Source organism: Etheostoma spectabile, chromosome 14 (genome assembly GCF_008692095.1).
Source record: "Etheostoma spectabile isolate EspeVRDwgs_2016 chromosome 14, UIUC_Espe_1.0, whole genome shotgun sequence".
NCBI classification, from domain to species: Eukaryota; Metazoa; Chordata; class Actinopteri; order Perciformes; family Percidae; genus Etheostoma; species Etheostoma spectabile.
In genome coordinates this window covers 19521784-19540051 of record NC_045746.1, presented here as the reverse complement: position 1 = coordinate 19540051, position 18268 = coordinate 19521784, and the positions used below count along the sequence as shown (strand labels likewise).

The 18268-nt window shown below is 44.1% G+C and overlaps 1 protein-coding gene across 4 annotated transcripts in view; it reads left to right on the top strand.

The window, feature by feature from the left end:
• The first annotated feature begins 846 nt into the window (after positions 1 to 846).
• The window catches only part of cica (capicua transcriptional repressor a), a 35658-nt gene continuing 18236 nt past the window's right edge, over positions 847 to 18268 (top strand). For 2 of the 4 annotated variants that reach the window (XM_032535885.1, XM_032535882.1), the window contains exons 1-5: positions 847 to 1058; positions 4548 to 8290; positions 8854 to 9121; positions 16476 to 16607; positions 17893 to 18046. In XM_032535885.1, the coding sequence (XP_032391776.1) occupies positions 4763 to 8290; positions 8854 to 9121; positions 16476 to 16607; positions 17893 to 18046 (4082 nt within the window). In that variant the 5' untranslated portion in view covers positions 847 to 1058; positions 4548 to 4762. Of the gene's footprint in view, positions 1059 to 3644; positions 4215 to 4547; positions 8291 to 8853; positions 9122 to 16475; positions 16608 to 17892; positions 18047 to 18268 lie in introns of those variants that run through there. The other 2 variants (XM_032535883.1, XM_032535884.1) reach the window with 2 other exon arrangements.

Genomic DNA, 18268 nt, shown 5'->3' with positions numbered 1-18268 from the left:
CTTTTCCTGATGCCCAAGCTGATGGCAACAAGGATAGTGACCTCACCACAGCATTCGGTCATTGGCCTGCAGACCCCAGGCCTCTCAGCCAATTACACGCTGCTCTGGTGACGTATAGCCTACAGCGGCTGTCCTGATTGGCTGGGGAGGCGGGACCAAGGGATTCTGTGCTGTTTAGAGCACCTCTGATTAACTCGGAGGGAGGAATAGAGAGAGAGAGAGAGTGTGTGTGTGTGTGTGTGTGTGTGTGTGTGTGTGTTTGTGAGAGAAATGGAGAGAGAAAGCATGTGAATTTGGGAGTTGGTGTTCTCTGTGGTTCCTTTAAAACTACATTCAACCTGTGGCTTACATGGATCATAGTGGAGACAATAATGAATAAATAGCACACAGAGAGACATCTATTTTTATTAAAGCTGTTTTTATAAATGTTGGGTTGAAGTTATATTATATGAGACAGCTTGGGACATTACATATTGATCTATATTTAAATTGATAATGTCATGTCAGTGTTTTATTTACTGAATGAAGTCAAACCCGTTTTAAAAACACATGCAATCATCTCCCTCCGTCTACGCCATCTTTGTGGACAAATGAAGAGGGGATGAAAAGAAGAAGAAAGAAAGAAGGGAAAGATTTCTCGTCCTGCGTGCCTGTAGACATGCCCACAGAGGAACCCTATTGGCCGCCGCAGACTCGCTCTCCCAACAGCTGTTCTGTGTTTTCCCACACTGTGATTGGCCACGACTCACCGTCGATCAAATTTACTTTGACGCGTGGCCCCGCCCCCGCTCCCATTCCTCGGAATCCTATTGGTTACTGTACGCGTTCGTGCTCAGCTATTGGCCACACGGGCTGGTTGTCAAGGCTTTGGGGCTTCATTCACCATTTTGCGACTGTAGTGTAGAATGTACAGGGCAGTAGTTTTACCTCCTTTTAAGTTGCATTGCCGGAGAAACATGAACGGACGCTAATTGGCAGCTGCGGACAACCGGCCACCCTGCCTTATTTTCCCCGGCGGACTCAACAGAGAACAACACTGGGATACTCTACTAGCTCTGGTGAGTAGAAGCTGCCCACAAATCTTTCTCCTGCAGCACTGCAGTGGAGGCTTGTTGTGCTTTTGCCGAGCTGCTAACGTTGTTCATGTTTACTGTGGCCATAAACAGTATTAGCAGTTGAGCTGATCAGCATATTTTCCGATATCTGGGTGGCGCACGGAGAGGAGTAGAGGGCGGATTCTGTGTCTTCTGCGAAAAAAAGGGAGCGGTGCGGATAGGCATAGTGAGCTTGAAACTTTTCCACTAGAAATAAATTCAACGCCATAACTGCCGTTGGACTTCCTACAACAACTGTTATTTTCCACGCGTTGTATCAAACCTCGAAAACTCGCTTGTCATTCCACCTCTTCTCTTTTACATTGCCATATTGTCTTCCTCTTTTTTTCATGAATCAACGTGGCCGTTTTGAATTAATGTGTTTTTGAGGGGCTCGAGGGCCTTCTTCTGGGACTAGTTTGTACTTTCTCCTTCTCGCATCTCGGTTGCAATAATGCAAATGACGACGAGGGTCAGTACAAAGTTATTCGGGCAGCCTTAGCTAGGTTTTCAGGCGACTGTCACTTTTGGATGGGCCAAACAGCCCACTTTGTCTGCTGTTTGTCGGTGTGTTGTGTGTGATAGACAAAGTTATCGCGTTCATCTGTTTGGGACATTTAACACCGTCACGCAGCACAGTGAATATGGGCTATATTACATGGTATTACGGGTTAATATGCCCGTCAAACCGGTTATGTCCCCGGTGACAGTGAGTTGAGGATTTCCAAGCGGCCTTGTGTGTAGTTGAGGCCTGGCCGCTGCACGCCACGGCCTGCTGAGTGTCGTGGAGTAAACCTGGTAGTAATCGCGGTACTACGAGGGCTTGACACATACACGGTACTATCCAGCTAAACCAGAGGTGACGACATCCCCGTCTGTACGCTGCTTTGCATTTGCGCTTTGGGCCTTGGGTAGATCCAATAACAACTGTTATCTACTCTGGATTATGATTAGGATATGTCAATACATTTATACACCCTGGTCCGTCGTTAATGAAGCACTGTAGTAATCCTGTCATACACTTTTACAGAGGTAGGCTACTCTCTACAAAACTTTAAAATATCATGGAGTTTGGAGAAGATATGATACATGAAATATATAAGCTAAAATTAATAATGATTTGGCAACTCCACAAGAGGTTACACAAACTATAAGGGACTGAAAGGTCTGCAAAGTTCATGCATATGCCGTTTTATTCTTGATTGCTAGCATAAACATATACGTTATATTATATACTAACTTGATACAATAATTAGTTGCATTTTGCCTATTATTAGTTTGTTGTGTCCCAGTTACGGTTTAAAAAGTGATTAAACCATGGCCTAAACCTGGACAATTGCTTAGCTAAACTAAATTATGCACCCAGAAAGGCAGCAGTTCATGTTTTTGTCAAATCACATTACTCATATCAGCTAGATGTTGCCTGCAGTCATGTTAACCATGTTTCATGTGTGCCATGCATATGTGTCAAGAAGGTTAAAGTTGTTCTGCACATAAAATAGTGCTCTGCTTTGAACTGAAAATGCAACATAGGCAGCCTACCATAGCTCCCATATGGACTTCCTTGCTCTATATTTCCCAGAGGGGGAGCGTGAGTTGCGCCAGTTTGTCTTTAAGCTGTTATCATTAGGCCCATGACTCTGACACCAGCTGTTGTACACAGTGCACTACTGAGTAAACACATGTAGCATACCTCTATCGTGACCAAGTAAGGCCGGGTGCCAAATTATTTTATGGTGGCTGCTCTATGGCTGTCTGTCCTAAATAGGGATTTACATAGAGCAAAGTGAGACTATGAGCTCTCTGTGTGCATTATCAACTATCATCACATAGAGGTTTGCTGTGTGTGTGTGTGTGTGTGTGTGTGTGTGTGTGTGTGTGTGTGTGTGTGTGTGTGTGTGTGTGTGTGTGTGGCCCTGAGACAGGCGGCACTCTTGTCTGAAAATGGATTTCTCTTTCGTCGATGTAATGTGGCAGATATTAAAAGTACCTGAATGAATGCTGGCCTTCACAGACAAACAGGAAGGCAGCGGAAGGGAAAAGAGACAGGCAGACATAGAGAAAGAGATTGGTGGGAGGATGGATGTACAGATGTACAGTACAAACAGGGACAGACAGGCATACATGGGAGTTAACTGACAGTCAAACAGTCACTGACAAGTAGACATCAATCCAGAACATTTTGACAGTGAATAGCACAGCTGGAGAGAGAAATTTCGACAACAGAGCATATGGGGGGGGGTTGACTCTCCCTCTTATACAATTGTTGTCAACATCTTTCTGGCACTCATAGCTCTGTAGAGACTGTTGTATTGGAAGAAATGAGGCAGAGCACACAGCAGCTACGACCTGAGGCAAGTCCCGCATGTATCATCCACACAGCAAACAAACCAGCTGAATGGCAACAGTCTCCCGTTCAACAAGTCAGCAAAATCAATTTGTTTCACTTTCTAAACCGGGGCAGAACTGTGAGTCCGATGTGGAATAGAAGATAGTCTGATTGACTCTGGCATGGTTAAGAGTGATACTGAATGACTCTGGTGAACAATGTTTTTAGGAACAACTCTGCTTTTCTGTATGACTGCTGCACAAAATGATGATAGAGACTAAGTGGAAGGAGGGGAGAGAAAAAAAAAGTAAGAGATGAGAGGTAGAAATCAATATCAGAGAGAAGGCAGGCAGGGGATAAGAATGAAAGCGTAATAGTAGCAAAGAGAGAGAAGGAGAAATAAAGTAACGGGAAGTTAGGTAATGGTCTTCCACAGGAAATGGAGTTTGTAGGGGCGGATTGGCTCGGCTTTGAAATACATAGATAAAGGTCGCCACAGAGAGAGGGAAAGAGAGACCAAGAGAGAGAGAAAAGAGAGAGAGAGAGAGAAAAAAAGAAAGGGAGGGTTTCAGTATGCGAGCGAAGAAGGAATTCCCCCGCCTCTACTGCCCTGGCCAAGGAGGAGTGTGTGTGTGAGAGAGTGTATGTGCATGCAGAAAGGCTTGTCTGGGCAAATTGCAAAGTGCTCCTCACTATTTCCATACTGTGTTGTGAGCCTACATTGTGTTTACCCTACAATATGGCCTCCTGTTTTCTATATGCGCCTGGTAAGGATGCAGGCCTTGTGTAATGTGAGTAGAACCTGTTATGTAATGAATTAATGTGTAATGAATTTGTAGATGAGTCACATTCGTTACTACTATAGTACGATGGTGCATCATTTAGCAGGGAATCCATGTTTTACTGTTTGGTCCTTTTTTTCGGATGCATGTGGTCCCTCTTTGCTTTGACTTTGAACTACTTTGATGTCACTTTAATGTTTTTATAGATGTTGATTCAATCAGTCACTTTTCCTGTCATAGCCATGCAGTTAGTAGCTATTTTTTTGTGGTGAATGGGTTTTATGCATGTCTGAATGTGTTTGCCACATGAGTAACCCACACTCCCTGTTCCCTTTCTTTCAGAGTCTGTGGAATAAGTTGGGCAAGTGCCGAAGTCGCGCAACAAAGACAAGACAGGATGAGAGAGAGAAGCCCCGGCAGAAGAGGAAAATAGAGAGAATAGAAAGGAGGGGGAAGAAGAAAAATAAGAGACTGAGCAAGAGAGGAACGCCAAAGAGAATCTCTGGGATAAATAAATAACAAGACTTGTTTGGAGAAAAGGCAAGCTAGATGAAAAGATGAAGCCGATAAAAAAGCAGCGGCGCTCTCCTCCCTCCACCCGGGCCAAAGGGGGGAAGCGTCGCGGAGCGGGGGATGCCCCAGAAGGAGGGGAGAAGAGAGACTCAGATGAGAACAGAGACAGAAGCAGATCCCCACTAAACCGAACACCCTCCTCTTCATTTTCTTCTAATTCACATTCAGAGTCCTCCCAGGTGGAACCAATCAGAGCACGGGACACTTCAGAGGTGGAGGGGCTTCACAGAGAAGGACTGTCAGAAAGAACGGTATCACTTGTGATGGATTCTGGGAAATTTTTGGATGATAGACCAGGGAGGTTAGCGGTGAGCGGCAGCAGCCAGAGTGACAGTGGTGGTAGCAGTTGTAGTAACAGTAGTACACCAAGCGCCAACAACAGCCCAAACCCCGCCTCCAGCCGAAAAACAGCCACCTTCAAGGCCCGTGTTCCCAAAAAGAAGTACACCTCTGAACACTGCATGTCTGCTACTGGTAACCATAGCAATCCTTCCTCCAGCACGCCCCCTCCTCTACCTCTTGGTGGTGGGGTCATCAACCACGGGTCAACAGGTTCAGGAAGTGACATCTATGTCTTGCACCCTGATGGCAACAGTCAGAGCAGGAGCCTGATGGACGACTTCCACAGCAGGACCACTGGCAGGGAAGGGCCTCAGAATGGCTCCTCAGGACCCCCTACCCTGTCATTGGGAGGGGACAGGGAAAGGCCTGGAGGGGGTGAAGGGGTGAGAGATGCAGAGGGAGTGTTGCCCAGTCCCCTGCCCCGCTGCTCCTCAACAGACACCGCCAGCGAGCACTCAGCTGACCTAGAGGTTGTCGGCGACCCACACACCCTCACACAGATGTCTACACATGCACCGCCCAGTCTCCCAGATGCCCTGTCTGATGCCCTCGCCAAAGGGCTGAAAAACCAGCGTGTCCTTGCCCGCCAGCTCAGGAGAAGAAGTGACGAGGAGGGAGGTGGCGAAAGGAGGGATGAAGGGGGGATTTCAGAGTTGGTGTTCCGGACTGGAGTCGTCCGCAAGGTTAGCGGTGATTTTGGAAGCCTGGAGGTGCAGCTAAATGGTGAGAAGACGCTGTGCCGTTACCCGTATCGACATGACAGCCCCCCAGGGGTGGTGGACATTATCCTAGATGCCCCACCTCCTGGTGTCCATCCAATAGCTATTGGCACCCGTGTCTGTGTACCATTTGGTAATGAGGAGGGCAGCGAAGGCCAGTGGTATCGACAAGGTGTGGTGACTCAGGTGGACACACATCCTGCAGTGGCCAACCGCTACCGCGTCCTTCTGTCTGAGGAAAGACAGGAAGTGGACGAGGAAGAGGATGGCAGAGGGACAGCTGCTGGTACCCAGGCAGTGTGGGTCTCCCGACAAACACTCCGGCTTCTGGTGCCACCTTGGGACCTGGATCTGCCATCTGGAGGAGGACGAGATGGAGAAGATAGAGTGAGAGACAAGGAAAGGGAGCGGGAGGATAGGGAGGAGATAGACGTGGAGCAAGAGGTGTGTCGTTTGAGCTGTGGGATGACACCCAGCGTGGGGACAGTGTTGGGGAGAGGAATCCCCTACCCAGGCATGGTTCCTGTTTCCTCCACCTCAGGACAAAATATTACCTCCCCAGTAACACCAGCGTCAGTCCTCAGCCTGGCCCCAGGCCGAGAGTGGGAAATTGAGAAAGACTTAGAGAGGGAGAGGGACCTCCAGAGAATACAGGAAAGAGAGAGGGAAAGAGAGCGAGAACGGGAGAACAGTGCAATGCAGCAGCACCAACAACAACAACAACAACAACAGCAGCAGCAACACCACCAGTACATGCCACTCACCCCCGAAGAAGACATGGAGGTGTCTCACTTTAATATGCTCCCAGTGGGGGCGATCATACCTGGGGCAAAACCAATGGCACTTTCCCAACATCGCCACATTGTCTCCAAGCCCCCGCCTGGCTACCTCAATCCCCACTTGTCTGTGGTGCGGGGCATCGGGATCCCCGGGATACCCCCTACCCACCTGGCCTTGAAACCCCATCCCCCCCCTTCACCTGTTCTTTTAAGCCTTGACCCAGCAACCGCAGCAGCCGCAGCAGCTGGTGCTGTCATTACCACCTCTCAGCTCCCTCCTCTCCCGCCCATCTCCTCTTCTACCGCATCCTCCTCCAGAGTAGAGAAGGCCTCAGGAGGAGGTTCTTCCAGTGGAGGAGCAGGTGGTGGCGGTGGATCCGGATCAGGTTCAACCTCCTCCTCCTCGTCACGTTCCCGCACCCCACTGACAGCTGCCCAGCAAAAGTACAAGAAGGGAGATGTAGTGTGCACGCCAACAGGCATCCGTAAGAAGTTTAATGGAAAGCAGTGGAGGAGGCTGTGCTCCAGGGAGGGCTGCTCTAAAGAGTCCCAGCGCAGAGGATACTGCTCCAGACACCTCTCAATGAGGACCAAGGAGATGGAAGCCAGTGGAGGCAGCCGAGAGCGGGGCGGAGCCAGCAGCACAGGGACCCTGACGCCGTCTGACCTCCGACTGAGTGGTGGGAGAGCTAGCTCAGAGTTTGACTGGGATGAGACGTCACGTGAAAGCAGTGAGGCCAGCAGCCGTGGAGGAGACTCCCGCCCCCGCCTGGTCCTTCCCTCTCTGCTCCCCCAGGACCTCTCTCGTTTCGACTTTGATGAGTGTGAGGCAGCGACCATGCTGGTCTCCCTGGGGAGCTCCCGCTCAGGCACACCCTCATACTCCCCTATCTCCAACCAGTCGCCCTTCTCCCCTACCCCATCACCCTCACCCTCTCCGCTCTTTGGCTTTCGTCCTACCAATTTCAGCCCCATCACTGCTCCTGCTTCACTTACTCCACGCCGCCATCGCCAGCTTAGCGGCACTAAGATGGGTACACCAGGTGTTGAGCGAGAGCGCCACCTGTCGGGGATTGTGCCCACTTTTCAGACCAATCTCACTTTCACAGTCCCCATGAGCCCAAGCAAGAGGAAGCTCGACAATCACCCGCCCCCTCCACTGCCTGCAATCCAGGACTACCAGACCAAACCTGAGCAACAGCAGCTGGTGAGCATAGGGGGAGGGTTGGTGGGAGACCCAAACCTGGGCCACAATAATGCCGCCTTCAGAGTCCTCTCCCCCCAGAGCCAGCCCACAACGCCCTCCTCACTTTCCTTCCCCCGGCCTCGTAGCGCCACCAGCAGGCCACCATCCTCTGCTGCTTCCACGCCTCCACCCATGCTGGTCTCTCCCACTCCTCCCTCCCCGTTGCCCCAAGAACCCTCCCCACGCCGTATTGTGCCCTTACGTGATTCCCCAGTCATTGTCCGCAACCCAGATGTCCCTCTGGCCAAGTTCTCTGATGGTCCGTTAGGGAGGAGAGAGAGGAGCAGGTCCAGAGAGCACAGTCAGCCCCAACACACAGCTCCCCCAGGTCTGCAGGTCCCTGTCCCCATCAACGGGGCCACCACCAACGGTGCAGTTCTCTTGCGCAACCCCACATCCACACTTGTCCTGGTCACCTCCAACTCGGTAAGAAAGTCACTATTTTTGTATATGTGCCACATGATCATGTACAGTTTAGGGATGGGCCATGTGGATACAGTCTTGATTTTATAATCCGATATTTGTCAAATATTTTGTCATATATACTAGGGCTGTGCAATTAATCAAAATTTTAATAGCAATTACGATTTCAGCTTTTAACAATCATTATTATTACAATTACTTTGAATTACGTTTTGTAAGTAAACTCTTATTTTGTTTTGTGTACTGAATAAAAAAGTATCATGGGAATTTCACAAGGTGTTTTCATTGTTGATTTGTTTAACGGTTTATCAGTTTTTTAAGTTTAATAATTGTAGCATCTTTCCAAAAGACAATTGGTAATTGTGTTAAATAATTTTGATTTAAACATTGAGTAAAATAATTGGGATTATTTATATTTTTTATAATAGCTGCCGGTATGAAGCAGAAGTAGATTGAGCAGCTGCCATCTTTTACGTATATAATTCTCAAATATACATCTACTATATTTTTGCTATGATTTAGTTCTCTGCAAATACTAAAATTACGTTTTCGATATCTCTTCCCAGTCACTGACCCCAGCCACGGTGGGCCATGCTGCATTGTCCAGCCCCTCCATGGTGCCCACTTCATCGGGCTCAATCCTGTCCTCCTCTGGTTCTGGAGGCAGGGAGCGTGAGAGGAAACCTGAGGGACACCAGGATGCCTCCGGAGGGGGGCTGCCTCAGCCAGTAGCCTGTCACCCCACGCCGACTGCCCTGCTGCCGCTCATACTGCCAGCTGAGTCGCCCCACCCTGCTCCACGCAAGCAAATCATCATGGGACGGCCAGGGACTGGTGAGTAAGGACAGGGAGAGGGAATGAGATATCATCATAGTTCTGTGGCTTTGACCTTTGTTCACGTCAGATACAAAGTCTGCCGAGCCACACTTCTGCCATGCTGTAAAGTAGAAAGGGACGTGCAGGCTGAAGCTTGTGTGCTCTAGCCATTCTCGCTTTCATTATCCCTCTAGAGTTACAGAGTTACAGAGCATCATCAGAGTGCTATGGCTATGACTCATAAACACTTTACTATTGTTTGCTTGCAGTGTAAGAAAGAAAACATTATTCAAAGGATGTGTTTTGCCCCCCTAAGTTGCCTTTTTTAGGAGTGTTTTATTTGGGTATTTATTCATACCAGTAATTATTAGGCATGTATGTGGCATATACTCAATTTTCACAAATCTGTTTTATTTTGAAAGTTTAAAGATGCTCTAAGCAATGATGGGTGACATTACTTCTTGTTGACGTTCAAAGTATTTTCAAACAAAACAAGACTAGCTTGCCCCTCCCTCTCCTTTCTGTGCTTCCGCGCACTAACCCCCCACCACCCACCCCTAGATCCTTCTTGTCTGTTATTGGCTCGAACGCTGGAACACTGTGTGTGTGTATGCTTCGTGGTGCAGGTGGGCACAGTTTGTTTTTGTTGCCGTTTGTAGACCCTGGTCTGTCTACAGAGACCGTGTTTTTTTACAGTGTGTTCTGGGGACAGGCAGCTCGCACATAATGAGGAGATGTTTGCTGTATGTGTCAACAAATGTTGTAGCCTAAAACACGCGTGACATCGCTTAGAGCACCTTTAGTATATGATGAATGAAGTAAACAAACCAAGAGTGTCAGAAACGTTGGGCTGCTTTAGGCTGCTGTTGTTTTCTATGAAATGCTTTCTTTGCCAATAGCACACAGTTAACACTGGCTTTATCATTGGCTTCCTTAAAAACAGCCACAGTGGACACAGGAAAATTAGTTGCATTTCATTTTTGACCCAAGCTTCAGTCCTGCATGTAGATGTTGGTGTTCTAGGGATGCATATATGGATATAACCTTCTTAAATCAGATGTTCCACTACCATTTTAGCCTTCCTGATACTGATTTTAATACCTGAACCTGCGTATAGGCCAATACCGCATACCAATCACATACCAGTAATAAAAATAAAAATAAAAAGTATACAGTATATACTGTATATATATTTATTACTATTTTTATACTTCTGTACACTGCTAACCATATTTGTATTGTTATCATTGTTGTATATCCTGGCTCAGACTCAGCCTCGCATGCTCTTGGATACCAGCATTTTAGGCAGGATCCGAGGCATTTTCGAACATCTCTACAAACCATACTATCAGCTAACTCTCTAAAATACAAGGTGTACTGTAAATGTCCGAAGGAGCACAGTATGGTTTGAGGGAGGATGAAATTAAAGGGGGTGAAGTTACCCTTTATGAGCAATTTTGTGCACCCTCTTTGGGCAAAAATCTGCTGTGAAAATAATTTAGTCAGCTTTGTTTGCTTGCACTCTGTTGGATGTAAGATTTGCTACTGAGAAAAAGAGGTGTTTGGGTTAATCATATACTGTGTGCTTGTTTCCATGCCAACCTTGCGATATTACAGCCGGAACTCAGATATGTTACTTTGAATATAGGAATGAGGGAGATAGTTTCCATTTGAAAAGCATGATTTCTCATTTTGTGTCATTTTAGCACAACACTGTCTAAATCTGAAAACTCAGTGTAATAAATGTACAGGAATGTGTCTTAGTGCAGAGCAATATTGGCAATATATTGTTTTTTCAGTTTCATAGTTCATACTGACATTTGATTAAAAAAGGGGTTGTGTTATACAGTAAATCATACAGACAATTAAATAAAAGCAGACGGTGCATTTTTCAGTTAATTTGTAAATTTAGGAAACATGGCATGATTGCAGGAGATTTGTTAAAAACCATGAAAAGTGTCAAAAGACGCAGACACATAGCATGAGGATTTTTAAATTCTAAATTTAAATACGATATTTAGTATTTCATAACCCTTTTCTGATTATAATTTCTTGACTCAAGGCGGGAAAGGTGACTTCAGGGTAAACCCTTTTTCCTCTGAGGCGTGAAGATCAGAAAAGGTTTGAAATATCATTCGCAAAGGCAGCAAACCCACTGCTCAGTGTGTGTATTTTGTGACTCAATTTGTGTTGTGTCAGAGTCATTGAGTATGCGTGTGCAGGGGGCGACACCTTTCATATCTATCTATGTGTGTATGTGTGTGTGTGTGTGTGTGTGTGTGTGTGTGTGTGTGTGTGTGTGTGTGTGTGTGTGTGTGTGTGTGTGTGTGTGTGTGTGTGTGTGTGTGTGTGTGTGTGTGTGTGTGTGTGTGTGTGTGTGTGCGCGTACGCGTGTGTGAGATAGAGATAGTTAAGGGGTGTTTCACTACTGAAACTTTAAAAGGGCGTGAGTATTGGCATGTCTAGACATGTAAGTCTGAGAGCAGGAGTGCAGAGAGCAACAAGGACAATCACACCTCCTTCTCCACAACACACACACACACACACGCACACACACATCTCGCTGTTTCAGTCAATCAACAACCTCAGACAGAGTATCAAGGGCAGGTCCAGCGTGATGTGAATGTGTTTCATCACTCTCAGCAGAAAAAGGAGTAATCATATTGCCAGCGTGTTGTCATGGATACCCTTTTCCCACAAGTAGAATTAGCGCAGTAAAGCGTCGAGGCTTAAGCTGATTACCAAAGTGCGCTTTTATTCCTCTCTCTCTCTCTCTCTCTCTCTCTCTTGCTCTCACATCCCTCGCACGGCTGCTAACAGCCACCTGCCTCTGTAGCGTTACGTTTCCTCCGCCATACATTTTTAAAAACGCCGAGAGCCACAGCGAGCCCAGAAACAAACACAGGCAGAAGGCAGTGGAGGCCCCATGGCTGAGATCTCTCCTAAATATAGCCCAGCTCAAGTGCAGCTGCATTACAATCCCAAGTTTCATTACTGTGCTCTCTTTGAGCACATCTGCAGCCTTCAGTGAAGAAAAGATAAGTGCTCAGATGTAGGTGAGGTCCCATCTTGTTTCACAGCTCAGGAACTGTAATATTGCGTTTGCACCCACGGGAGAAATTATTTGAAAAATTCTCCAAGTTGTGGTAATGTGTAGTCATGAGACAGGTGGGCATCTACAGTTGAGAGTAGCATATTTTCCCACCTTAAAGCATGAAGACAGCTGTTCACCCCATCAGGAGTTTTTTGTTGTTGCTATTCATCCTGTCAACGCTTCAAGTAAACCAATAAGAGACAGATGGTTATCTGCAGTGTTTCTTTCTCTGGGATTTTTCACAACCTACCACTGTCAGTTCTGTCCTGGTATATCCATGCCTTGCCTCTTCAGGGTGTCAGCAGGTCCTTTAAGCCACTGACACACCAACCAGACGGCCGACCCTCTGCAGAAAAGGCAGATGGACTGATCAGTCTCCCCGAGTTGTGTTATGTGTTCTATGTAAAAAAATTAATAAAATTTGGATATATCGTTATCAATTTTTTAAAACTTCCAAATATCAATATCATTATCAGCCTTAAAAATCCAGCATTGTTCGGCCTGTACAGCTGATGTGTGTCATTAAATCCCTACAATTTGCACATATGCACATATATAAAAAGACTGTAAGACATTTGGACATTGTGCAGGAGAGGTTCGGAGCACAAAATGGCTTATGGATATACCTCCCTTATAAATATCCATTATCATTCTTAAAAGAAGAAAAGGGATAAGAATATAAAAACAAAGATTACATAATTTATCAAAGTTTCAAGACTCAGCAGTTATTCAAAGTTGATGGAAATCTACATGAAAATTTAGGTGTGCAAGTTTTTAATGCATTACAATGAAATCCATGAAGTGTTATAAATCTTTGCTTTTCATAGTCCTTTTTCAGATGTTTTCAGTATTTCTGAATTAGACCTCTGCACTACCTGTGGATGATCAATAAGAGGGAGAAAAAAAGATATATATTTATACTTTTACAATTAAGTACATACAGTATATTGCGATATTGATATTACTTGAAATAAATAAATGAACAGATATTAAAGTGTACTTATTTCTCCGTTTCTACTACTTTCAGTATTCTGCTGAAATACAACATATTGCTTGCTGAATTTAAAACAAATGTAAGGAAATCATTTCCAATATTCATTTTTTGAACAAATTGAACATTGAATTGAATATAAAAGGCACCACTAAAAAAGATTGACAATTACACTTTTTAAGTGCAGTTTTTGACTCATATTCTCTTTCAACTAACACATCTGTCTTCAGCGATATGTCACAGCCTTTTGTGATGTGTATGTTACGCCAGTTGAAATTGGGATGACTGATATGAAATCATATATTGTGCTGCCCTAATCAGTACTATTTCGGGTCGTGCCCGCCTTGAGAAATTAACTTCTGATGTGTAAAACTTTTGAATAAGCCTCACTTCCTCGGCTGAAGTTCCCCATTCACATATCAACACAAACTGCCACTAAGTAGTAAGGAGTGCAAAGATCAGAGCCCAGCTGTAATAGTCATGAGACACTAATCAAAAGAGAATGTCTTGAACAGTGTGAACAGTACTTCCAGGATATGTTTGCATTTTCTGTTATCTAGCTCAGCAGGATCTGGATCTCCATTTTAGATGAGACATTAGACAGTGAATGGTTAGCTATAAATAGACCGTTTTGCAGCGTTTTTTTATAAAATTATTAATGAAAACGGAAACTGGACATCACAGTGCTGCAGCCAGTCAGGGGAGGAGTAGCGCTGTGGAGATCTGGCAGTGGCAGTTCTGGCAGTGTGAGACTAGGTGGAGGAGTGGATGGTTAAACTGAGGCCGAAATCTTTATTATATAATCTTTTATGATTTATATACTATTCAACTGATTCAACTGAAATATCTAAAAACGCAGTGGGGATGGTTTTAGCAGCAGTGATAGTTTTTGGTTGTAGTAGTACTGGTGGTGGTTGTAGTATTAGTAGTAGTGGTAGTTCTACAGTAATAGTGGTGGTAGTATAAGCAGTTGTAGAGCTTTCAGTGGTAGTGTATTGTGATGATGCAAACATATGCAGTGTTGGTAAGGATACTTTCAAAACTTTTTCGTTACATTACTCAAGAATCAACGACTAAATTATGATGTAATATTGTAGATTAAATTACCCAGCAGTATGTAAAGTAGCGGAAATTAGCTCCACTTTTACCAGGCAACCAGGTGCAACCTTAAAATCTTTAAAAAATATATAAATATAATATATATGAAAAATATAATGATTCTGAAATGAGCCATTCTGCATCATGAGTACTTTTACTTTAGTTACTTTTGCACTTTTACTTAAAGTGACTAAATGTAACTATTTAATGTTTCTAAAGCTCTGTCCTTTTACAAACAATGGTCTTAAACGACCTGTAACAGCAAACAAGACTAACAGTAAAAAGAACGCCATTTTTAGATAGTTTTAGTAAGGCCTCTGCCCAGGTTTTTATTTTTTCCCGCAAAGTTACAGAATGATTTGCGACAGGTAGACGGCGCTACAGTAACACATTCTGATGGGTCACAGATTTCTTTGTAACACCAGAAAGCAAGTGTTAGTGTATCCAGCCTTTTGAGCCAGGTAAAAGGAAGAAGGGGATTTCTTTATATAGGCCTAATTGTATTTTAATGTTATTTTAGAAGTTATTTGCTGTAGTTATAGCTGATACTAGGGCAGTGCCATCACAGAAAAATAAATGAAGAAAAACTCAAAGCTAAAAGGGAAAGTGAAAGATAACGGGCAATAACGCGAGTCACACTCAGTCGGCCTATCAACAGATGGAGACAATTACGGGACTGTAAATGATTCATTAAAGAACTTAACGATGCGCGACGTGGTTGTAGGCAGGGCTGGGCGATATAGAGGAAAATCACACAATATTCCTGACCAAATACCTCAATGTCGATTTTGCGACTATTACTATTACACAATGAGATGTTTGGTAAATAATAAACAGAAATGATTTAATGACTTAGTGGGTAAATGTAAATAATATAACAGCTAGAACAGTCTGGTAAGTTCAGAAAATTACATCACTTTACTGTAATGCAGCCTGTAAAACCATGAAAGGCGACACTTACCATATTACAATATAACGATATCCAAAATCTAAGACGATATCTATTCACGTATTGCGATATTGATATATTATCGATATACCAATATATACTGTATATTGGAGAATATATCGATATACATTGATATATTGCCCAGCCCTAGTTATAGGCTACGTTAAATGGCATCTCCTTTCCATTTTAGCACTGCTCTTTCCTCTTAGTTTGTGTTTGTGTTGGCCTATTTTCTTTGTCCTTGTCCCCGTGTAATGTTACTTGTGTAAAGCGTCCGTGGGTTATGTGAAATGCGCTATTTGAAAGTTATTGTATCGTTGGTTGCTTCACACTTTTAATACTTTGGCTTGTGACACAGTGACGGTGATACCCGCGTTAGCTCACGAGACATACAAAGTAGGCTAAGTTACCATAGGCAACACTGGAAATGCATCGATGCATCTGTAACTTATTCTTTTATTGTAAACGATTTTCTGTCTGAGCAAAACATTCATGAACTGTATGACCTCCCTGTAACGCTAACTCAGTATTATACAGTGGGTAAAACAGCACCGTAAAGAAAAGAGCTTTACGGCAGCAGGTGTGGTAAAAACACTCCCGCTTTTGTCTAAAACAGTGGCTAGAATCAACACAAACTGAACGTTACATATAGCCACTTAAAGTCACATTTGTAACTTGTAACATTGTACTTCACACAGTGGTAATACTACTTTTACTTAAGTAAAAGATCTGATACTTCTTCCTCCTCCGGTAGTACCGGTAATTGAGATTTGTGTACAAATTCAACTTTGTAGTCTTTGGCTTGAAATGGTTCCCGCTGGAGAAAGAGTTCTGAGTCTGAAGCTCGGCAGCAGTCTAGACGGCGAGTAGTCTGGAGTCTAAAATCTCTGTGGATAAAATAACAGGTTCCCTCATCACACCACACAGCATGACCCCTCATCTCTCATTATCCTGAGGGATGGTGTTTTTGTGTGTGTGTGTGTGCGTGCGTGTGTGCGTGTTGGAGAGGGGGCAGAGTAGGTGACTAAATACACAACTCCATTCATGGTCTTCACCGTGTAGTTTTTTAGTAGCACTTTAGCTCATTGCTGGCTGACTATCACGTAGGGTTTCACATGCTGCCACAGGGCAGTGCGCTACCTTCTGTCTACAGACCATGGTACTGACATAGATAAACATGATGACATTTCAATTCGTCGCTCTCTCTTTCTTTCCTCTCTCTCCTTTCGTGTTCCCACAGTTTGGACCAACGTGGAGCCTCGGTCGGTGCCAGTGTTCCCTTGGCATTCACTCGTCCCTTTCCTGGAGCCCAGCCAATCAGGAGCGGCTGCCCAGCCTTCTGATGGTCAACAGCTTGTCAATCAAAGCAAAGGTAGCAAATAGCCCCACTTTCTTTCTCTGAATTCAACAGCGTGTACCCGAAAATATATGACTGTATCTAATAAACAAATGTTTCCTAATATAATAATTAGAACTGCTGGAAACAGTATGCAGGGCTTTGTTTCTGCCAAAAACACTCAAGTGCAAAGGCGGACGTACCAGCAGCCAAGTCAGAGTTTTCCAAAACAGTTGCGACTGAATCACAAATCAGGACAGTTGGTGTTTATCCCAAAATAGTTCCAGTAACATTGTTGATAATACTATTTGCTGACTGGAGTGCTAAAATGTATTCAGAGACTAATTTTGACCTCTCTAGACAATCAGTAATCTCCAGAGCTTCATTAAGCCATATTTTAGATATTAAATTATCTTTCTTTTCCATTTGTTGTGTTAGTGCTGCAACTATTGATTAATCATGCAGTCTACGTACACAGAAATAGTGGATAGGATTTCTCAGAGCCCCCCATTATTAATCTAAAACACAAAGATATTTGATTAGCTAAAATATAGGATAAAAAAAGCAGAAAACTCTGAAATTGTAGAGAACAGCAAATTGTAGTCATTTTTTTTTCTTGTAAATAGACTGAGAGGTTAATTGATTATCAAAATAGTTGCTAATCATTTTTTTTTGTCAATTGACAAATCATTTTAGATTATCCAGGTCACTTTAGAGTAAACCATGGCATCCCATTCATGACGGTGTCACATTATCGGTCTCAAAAGAAAACAGACAGTTTGCTATTTTAGGATGTAGGAGCATCAAAGATAAAAACAACTTTATTTTGGGGGATTTGTTTAAAGAGACCACCACAATGTATAAAATATTTTGCTGTCGAAATAAATTCTACAAAACCTCTTGGTTGCGTCATAATAGCCTTCAAAGTTGAGGCTAGTCCCAGTAAAAGTAAGCAAGCTCACTAATGGCCTACAGTACACTTTGTAACAAGACAATTGCAATATTAAAGCAAAACAAAAAGAAATGCAGTGTCAACTAAGTTTTGGTAAATACTTGATTTAATGACAAAATACTTAAATATAATATAACGTAATATACAGATATATTCACTACACCCTTGATGGAGCATTTCCTTTATATGTTCCTAGTATTCTTCTTACTACTGTTACAGATTATAACATCACACCTCCCACAGCCAGAATGAAGCTGCCCATCAACCAGCTGTATGCAGGCTAGCCCTGCTTCTATAGACATATGGCCCTGTTAATTACTTTCATGAAGCTTTTCACTAACTGGCATATAAATGGCTTTTCATTTTTAGAGCCCCTTTGCGGTGTGGCCCTGGTGAGCGACGGGCGGACCGGCCCTCCAGACTTAGAGAGGGGATCGCCGTCATGCCCTCCCCCGACTAATGACAATCCTCCTACAGACAGGGGAGGGGCTGACAGCGAGACAGAGAGCGATATAGATGACCCGTAAGTACAAAGAGGCTGGTTTTTATCCACATCACTGCTGGTATTATCATAGTGCTTGCTGCTTTAACATTGTAAAATTGTTTTCTGCAAATGTCTTTTTTGGCACATAACAAGGTAAGAAATGTAATTAACATAGCCGAATACAACAGTTTGGTGCTCAACAGTGCATTTTGTGTTGGTTATCAAAGTCCAGCAATGGCTACGGATGGCAGATGGAATCAA